Consider the following 8,324-nt stretch of genomic DNA (forward strand, 5'->3'; position numbering starts at 1 on the left):
GTCTTGAGTCGCCTTTCTCTGCAATCAACAAATGATGTCCACAAAACTTTGAGAACCTCTGCTTCACTTAGCTTTGTTCCAAGTAATATCTGTACTTTTTCTGGTGGACCCGTTTTGTCTTTATCCACGCTGACTGTTCCTACTACTGTTTCCTTTAAGGTTTGAAGGACCCCTAGAGAGTCCGCATGTATTCCCAAGAACTCTCCCAATCTGGACAGGGACTCTTGACGTCCCTCTGTGACTTGAATTGCCTCTCCATACAGCTGTACACAATCATTGACTCTTTGTTGTAAAAGGGAATGATCTTCCTTCTTGAGCTTGGCTTGCTCTAAGATGCTGTGCAGAGGATTTTTCATTTGCAACACCAGGCTGTCACCCATTTCTTCAAAGTGACCCCTGTTCCTTTTTCCAGAGACATCAATATCATTCACCAAACATTTTATATTCAGAGGCAGATCTGAAGAATTTGCACTCATCCACTTCTTAAACTTTTCGCCCTCCTGAGCGAGTCGCAGTAAAAGCCTACTATTTGATTTGATATCCAGTTTATATTTCTTGCCAAACTCTTCACAGAAGTAGCCAACCAGAACATCATCAACTTTCCTTCCACCAACATAAGGGTCAAAGGCAACAACACAGTTGAACCCAGCGATCTGGGTGGTATCCATTATAGACCTCCTCTCTGCATCAGTGAAGAAGCATGAAACTGCAACACATTCTTTGACAGGTTTCTTCAATGCACTTTCTGCTGAACTATTTGACCGCTCAAGGTCACCTTCCTTTTCTCTATCTGAATTCCACATGGAATGCATCTCAGGATCACACTCAAACTTCTGCCACCCGTCTTTCACCAGTTCCATTTTGGAAATATTCCCTGAAAGGCACTTATTCATTTGCTTCACATTTTCACCAACAGCCTTAGTTTTCTCCACTAGGTGGTGTTTGCTTTTTTCTCCCAGATTTGTATCACTTGCTTTAGTTTTCTCCGCTTTAGTTTTCTCCACTAGGTTTTCAGCCTGAACTGAGAAATCATCACATTTCTTACACAACTCTTTTGTTTGCTGAAGCTCTAATGATACACTTTCCAATGCTTGAAGTTTTTGAAGGAACGGTTTATTCCAAAGGGGTGATTCAAACAACAAGTCATCACATTTCTGAGGCTCACTCAGGACAGACCCCAAAACTCTGATCCTTTTAAAAACTGCATCAGGCACACAATCCCCTCTTTGGGACAGATCCTCTGTTGCCTGTAATTCCTCTTCCAGTTCCTGCAACGGAATCTTCATCTCTTCTACTTGCTGTTCTAAGGCTCGCTTAGACTTTTCTAGCTCCTGAACGCTTTTCTCAACCTCATCCTTGGAGCTGACCGCATGTTCCATCTCTGTACATAGCTGCTTGTTTAGTTTCTAGTTCAGCCTAATGGCCCGTACACACGATCCGAAAATCGGACGAAAATTAACGCTTGTGAAATGATCGGACGATAATCTGATCGTTAGTACACAGCTTACGAGAGGCGATGACGAGAGTTCGCCCGATATTATCCGGTCGTGCAAGCATAAAAATTTTGATCGTATTATAGCACATCGTACGATAATCGTATTATCAGTATGTTGTTCGTCCGAAAAAAATGGTGAGCAGTAGACAGCGCATGAGCAGTAGACATCATTTTCCCCTCACATGCTACAGCGTGGTTACACATACCGGAAGCTTTTGAATCATCGTCCGAGAAAATTCGTATCGTAAGTAACCTCTCCCAATTGCGAATATAATTGAGAGTTCCTAGCAACCAAACAAAAACGGACGGAGAGTCGTCCGATTTTCGGATTGTGTGTACTTGGCATTAGACTCTAGAGCTTCCTCCAAGGAGCGAGCCAAGAACAGGGCTTTGCTCTCGTTATCACGCGCCTCCGTTTTTGCACAGTCGCGTTCTACTGCATATTTTGCAGACACAGTCTTTTCTTCACCAAGCATCTGATCAAACTTCTTTTGCTTCTTCTCCAGGTTGGACACAATCTGATTCTGGTGATCCAGATTCACACTCAGTTCATCCAATTCCTGCTGAAGTCTTGTCTTGGTCTTCTCAAGCTTGTCATAAGCAGCTGTTTTTTTCTCATAGCGTTGATTAGCAACTTCAAGGTCTTTCTGCGGTTTCTTTTTCACAACTTCAACACTCTCTAATGAACAAATGCTTTCTTCCATGCCTTTTTTCATAACCACTATCTGAGCTTGCAATGTTGCGACTTGCTCTGATAGGTTTTTCTTTGCTTCCTTCTCCTCTTTAAATTGTTCCAGGAAGCCATTTTTCTCATCTTCCATTTGTTTGAGCTTTGTACTAAAACTCAGCCTTTGACACCTCTCTTCCTGTAAGAGTTCCTGCGTGTCTTGCAGCTGCAATTCCAAGATAGAAAAATCTTCCGCAATTTCTCTAGATTTGCTGTCTGCTTGAGAAAGCTGATTTGTTAACATTGTCCAGCTCAACCTGCAGTCGGTTTGCCTTCTCTGACAGCTTAGCACACACTCGGTCACCTTCTGCCACCTTGACTTGCGATTCCTGCAGCTGTGCCTCTACTTTTTTTCTCTTGTGTTCAGAATCTCCTTTTCCCTGCATAAGAGCCTTCACCTCACTGGCTAGCATCTGGGAATAAGAATGTAATTCTGCCACACAGGCTTCTTTCTCCTTTAACTGCTGCTGGACACGTTGGGCTTCCCCTTTCCAACTTTCACAGTCTGCACGCCATTCATCTACCACATTGCTCAAAGTAGTGAGCTCATACACAGTATAGTAGATATACAGTAGATATATAGATATATAGATATATATATATATATATATATATATATATATATATATATATATATATATGCCCTATATTATATAATTTATAATATATATATAATTTATAATATATATATATATATATATATACATATATATATATATATATATATATATATATATATATATATATATATATATATATACACATATATATATATTATAAATTATAAATATCAAAAAATTGTACCGCTTTTGGTACATAATTCCTGACATAATCATACCGCCAGGGAGGTTAAACTGTGATTGGTGATGTAGACATTGTTTTAAAAAGTGTTTCTTTATTTCCTCACAGGAAGAAAAAAAACTTTTCAAGATTTTATGGAAAAAATTAAAATGAAACCTTATCTGACTTCAAAACTGACCATGAGAGATATCCTGAGCATTGACTTAGAGAATTTGGCTGCCAGCACGCCTAAAACTGTAGAGGACCTTCCTTGGCATTTCCTCAGAAAACTCATGGCTTCAAACTGCACTGCCAGAGATATTTCATTAGCAAAATATCAATATGTTGATGGTTGGGAGCATAATGATAAAAGTAATTTATTACTGTCCACTCACCCTCTGGATATCCTCTGTGCCCTTCTTTATTGTTCAGACAGTTTCCTACAACAAGAGATTGTAACCAAATTATCCCTGTGTCAGTTTGCTGTCCCTCTGCTTCTCCCTGCTGCTGATGGGTCACACAGCACCCTCATGCTGTGGGCAATGAGAGATATAGTAAAGAGGTGGAGATCTCAGACACTGGATGATAGTAAGCCATTCAAAGAAGACAATGTGGTCAGTATATCTATGCCGCTTTTCACTTTTGTTCGACTTGGGGAAAACGAATTGTCAAAATCTGAAATCCTGAACAAAGTTCTTAATGAAGCTCACCTACATAACTTTTTCATTCACAAGGATATGGATGGAGGAAACATTAAGAGGAAAATATCTGATGGACTTGTGGAAATGTCCTGTTTTTTTCCTAACGGCAAGTCTGATGTGTTCCCAGAACCCATTGCAGTGACCAACCTACGAGGCAACCTGCACACCTACTGGGACCAGTTTATGTTTTTGAATCGAGTCTCTTCAGCTATGTTTATATTTACTGAGACAATTTCTGAGAGGGATTACATGCTGTTATCATCTTGTGGTACCACTGACACCCACTACTATTTCATTGTTAGCCCAGATCCTAGCAGAAATGTGAATCCACAGACACTGAGAACTCTTCAAGATTTAATGCCAGTATTGAAGTTTAAACCGTCAAACTTGATAATACATCAAAGAAACTCAAACAAATCTAACTTAGCACATAAATTGCGATGCAGCATTGTTAGTCTCTTAAACAATAAACCCAAAAAAATTATTATGGAAAATATTAAGATTGAAACTAATGAATCGCACATCCGAGTGGACGAGAGAGTTCCTGAGTGTCAGGAAGCCAGGGAACTCGCCAGGGAAATTACCAAAGAAATAAAAAAATCTGAAAATGTATCCGAATACAAGAAAGGAGCAATGATGTTACAGGGGCATCTATGGAAACAGCTATCTAAAGTACAGAAGGAGCTCTGTAGAATGACAAACCAAGGATATAGAGATACTCAACAATACCAAGATGAGCTGATAGAAAACCAGTTGTCCCTCCGTAAGGAACAATATAAGCAGAAGTGGCCCCGTGGCATAAGTCTCTTTGTTGATGCAATAGCTCATTTGCCGCAGACTAAGAAGAAATATTTTTTGAAATGGATTAAGTTCGAACTTGATTCAATTGTTAGAAATCAACTTTTTACATTACAAGCTAAATACAAAGAAAAATCTAAAACCGGTGATAAAAAAGAGCTCAGACAGCTAGACCAGGAAATCTTTGAAAATTCTTTGGGAATTGAACATTTTCTGCGTGAGATGGGGCAGATTTATGAAGCTAATTGTTCTATGGAAAAATCAAACAAGAGAATAAGAGATGAAAGTAAAAGAAAATGTACTGAACTGCCAGGAACTGCTGCTGACCTCTTGTTGGATGGATTCCCATTGGAATTGATAGATGGAGATGCCTCCAACATCCCTCTAGAATGGATAAAGGATGTCTTGACTGAATTGGACACAAAAACAGGTAAAAAATGCAGACTGAGAGTGATAACTGTGCTGGGAGTGCAAAGTACAGGGAAATCTACCCTTCTCAACACCATGTTTGGTCTGCAGTTCCCGGTGGCCAGTGGGAGATGCACACGAGGAGCCTTTATGACTCTTCTAAATGTGAAGGAGAGCTTCCAAGAGGAGCTGGGCTGTCACTTTATCATGGTAATTGACACTGAAGGGCTGAAAGCTCAAGAGTTGGCCTCTTTGGAGGACAGCTATGAACATGACAATGAGTTGGCCACACTGGTGGTTGGATTAAGCGATATCACCATAGTCAATATGGCCACAGAAAACACCACAGAAATGAAGGACATCTTACAGATTGTGGTGCATGCTTTTCTTAGGATGAAGAACATAGGAAAGAAACCCAACTGCCAGTTCATACACCAGAATGTATGTGATGTGTCTGCCCATGACAATACCTTAAGAGGCAGGAATCAATTTCTGGAACAACTGAATGAAGTGACAAAAGTTGCTGCACAGATGGAAAAGAAAAGAAACATTGATGCTTTCAGTGATGTGGTGTATTATGATCAAGGGAAAGACAATTGGTACATACCTGCACTTTGGCTTGGGAACCCACCAATGGCTCCAGTAAATTATGGGTACAGTGAATGTGTATATGAACTTAAACAACACTTATTAGAATTCTTCAAAACCAATGAATCCCTGTATCAACCATTTACCATTCCTGATTTCATATCCTGGATTGAAAGTTTATGGAATGCTGTCAAACATGAAAAATTCATCTTCAGTTTCAGAAACACTTTAGTTGCAGAAGCTTATAACAAGCTGTCTATACAATACTCTCAGTGGGAATGGGAGTTCCGAAAATCTGTCTATGACTGGCTGATCAGCACAGAGACAAACATTAAGAATCAGCCAGCAGAGACCCTGAAAGACCAACGTTCAGGATTCACTAATAAGCTCAACAGTGTGTTGCTCAGAGAAAAGAATAAAATGTCAGAAGTATTAGAAAAGTATTTTAACAATAAGAATGAAAAGGTGTATCTAATAGAAAGATACAAAGAGGATTTTTTGTTGAGCATAGAATCCCTGAGGAAAGAATTGGAAAGGAAGGCCCTTATAAAGTGTGATGAGGTTGTTTCCATCCAGAAAGGGAAGCTCAAGATTCAGAAAATGCAGAAAAGCTACCAGAATCGTATTGAAGAGAAAATCACTGGTCTTCTGAAGATGTGCCAGGAGATGAATCAGAGGATGGATACTGCAGATCTAGAGAAGGAATTTGAGGAAATGTGGGATAATTTACTGACAGATCTACTGATAGAGACATTACCTAAAACCAATGTCAGTAACTTATTAAGACACCAACTATGGCGCGACATGAGCACTAAAGGATCTGCTGTAAATAAATATCTACTGGAGAAAAAAGACTTAGGAGACGGCACACAACTGCATTTTGAAATGGATAAAAGATATATTGAGAGTGAAAAGCTGGGGGAATCCTCAGACGTTAGTGAAAATGAGCTGAAGGCTAGAATTGAAGATTTTGCTGCTTCTGTAATTGATAACTGTGACACATATGTAAGAGAGAAGGTGAAGACCTCAGAGGACTATCATGATACCTACTGCCAGGAATTACTCCACATGATTAATAAAGAACTTTCAGAACAGTGCAACAATCTTTACTTTTCTTCAGATTTCGAATTGGACATTAAATGTTTCATTCTTGGAAGAGCATCCCCAGAGTTTCAAGCAATGCATGAAAGGTTCACTACAGAGAATGATCCAAAAGTGTGTCTGGAGAAGCTGAAGCCTCAATATTTGGAAATATTTATCAGCCTTTTTCAAGAGAGAGACATGTGTCAGACTAAAGCCAAAGAATTTTGTAAGCATTGTTTAAAACCAGCAATGAAGCGTTATGTTTTTCAACATCTTGGAAATGAAATAGTAAATGACATCAAGCAAAGTTCAGACCGTAAGATATTCAGCAGTAGAACCCTTTTCGAAGATCGATTGCTAGAAGAGCTACTGGAAGAAATGTCATTCCAGAACTATGTAAAGTATATTAGGACGTATAAAGCCTATGCAAAAGGCTGGATACTTAAATACATTGAAAACAAATATAAAGACCCAAAAGAATTAAACTGCATGCAAAAAAATAGTTTCCTTTTAGTGAAGAAAAAAGTAGAGGAGGCTTTTACAGAAGACCTGTGTCATAAAGGCCCATCTATCCAAGACTTTCTGAGAAATGTGCGTGAGGAGCTTATAGATGTCCTTGTGATTGAAGAGAGTCAGATTCAAATTGCCATTCAACACAACCCAGGCACCGTTGAACAGTTTTCATCGGACATTAAGTTTTTCCTCAAAGAAACAAATACAAAGCCAAAGGGTATAAACAAAGTACTCTCCAGGGTGACTGTAAAACCTCAGGATGAATTGTTCAGGGAAATTGTTGGTTGTGGAAAGCAATGTCCATTCTGTAAGGTCCACTGTGAGGCTCAAGGCGGGGACCATAAGGAGCATTTTGCTTCTATCCACAGACCCATTGGATTGAGAGGATTCCGACATGATTCTGAAGAAGACTTAGCCACAAATATATGCACCACATTTGTTCGATCCCATTTTAGCACATTTCATAGCGTTGATACAAAAGACCAGTTTCATTTTTTCAGGAAGTATTATGAAGATTATCCAGACTGGTCAATTCCACCAGATTGCAGGAGGGAATCTTCAGATTACTGGAAATATATTTTTGCAAAGTTCAACAAAGAGTTTGCTGAGGAATATAAGGCGATGCCTGCACTGCTACCCCAGAGCTGGAAGAACATCACAGAAGAGCAGGCTCTGCAAAGCTTAAAATGACATTAAAAATCAAAAGCAAACATTTATCATATAGTCACTAAAAAAGATCTGGCGCCTAGGGGTCTTTTTGGAAAAGAGGGTTTTTTTTTTTTCCTCCTAATTAAGGAAACCCTACCAGAAATGCAGGCAATCCACTATAGCAATGCTATATAGACAGTTATATGAAGGAAAAATTTGTGCAATTTCTGTGGGTTTATCAATATTCTAAAAAGTGTTGGACCCCTTAATTAAATTTGGAGTGAATAAATAAAGTGAATAAATTACAAATTTATTATATAGGTGTACATTTATGAAAGGGTGAATTTTTTTCTCTGTTCGCTTCTCTGCAGTTCTCCGGGGAAAATTATCTCCTCTGGCACCCTTTTTATGAAGCGGAGAACTTCAGTTCTCCCAGGGTGATCAGAGGAGAACTGTTTTCTCGGAGGACTGCAGAGATCTGTGTAGAAGTGAATGGGAGCGCCTGTAATCTCGTGAGACAAAGCGAGATTACAGTAGTATGAAAATCACTGGCGCGCTTTAACAAGCAGTGATAAATTATCAC

The 8,324-nt window shown here is 39.2% G+C and overlaps 1 protein-coding gene across 1 annotated transcript in view; it reads left to right on the plus strand.

The window, feature by feature from the left end:
• Window positions 1-7,785, plus strand: part of LOC309558416 (interferon-induced very large GTPase 1-like) — a 27,821-nt gene extending 20,036 nt beyond the window's left edge. The window contains exon 2 of the mRNA XM_082261490.1: window positions 3,132-7,785. Coding sequence (XP_082117616.1) covers window positions 3,132-7,783 — 4,652 coding nt within the window. The 3' untranslated portion in view covers window positions 7,784-7,785. The remainder of the gene's footprint in view (window positions 1-3,131) is intronic.
• The last annotated feature ends 539 nt before the right edge of the window (window positions 7,786-8,324 follow it).

Source organism: Pelophylax lessonae, assembly GCF_965119305.1.
Source record: "Pelophylax lessonae genome assembly, chromosome: 6".
NCBI classification, from domain to species: domain Eukaryota; kingdom Metazoa; phylum Chordata; class Amphibia; order Anura; family Ranidae; genus Pelophylax; species Pelophylax lessonae.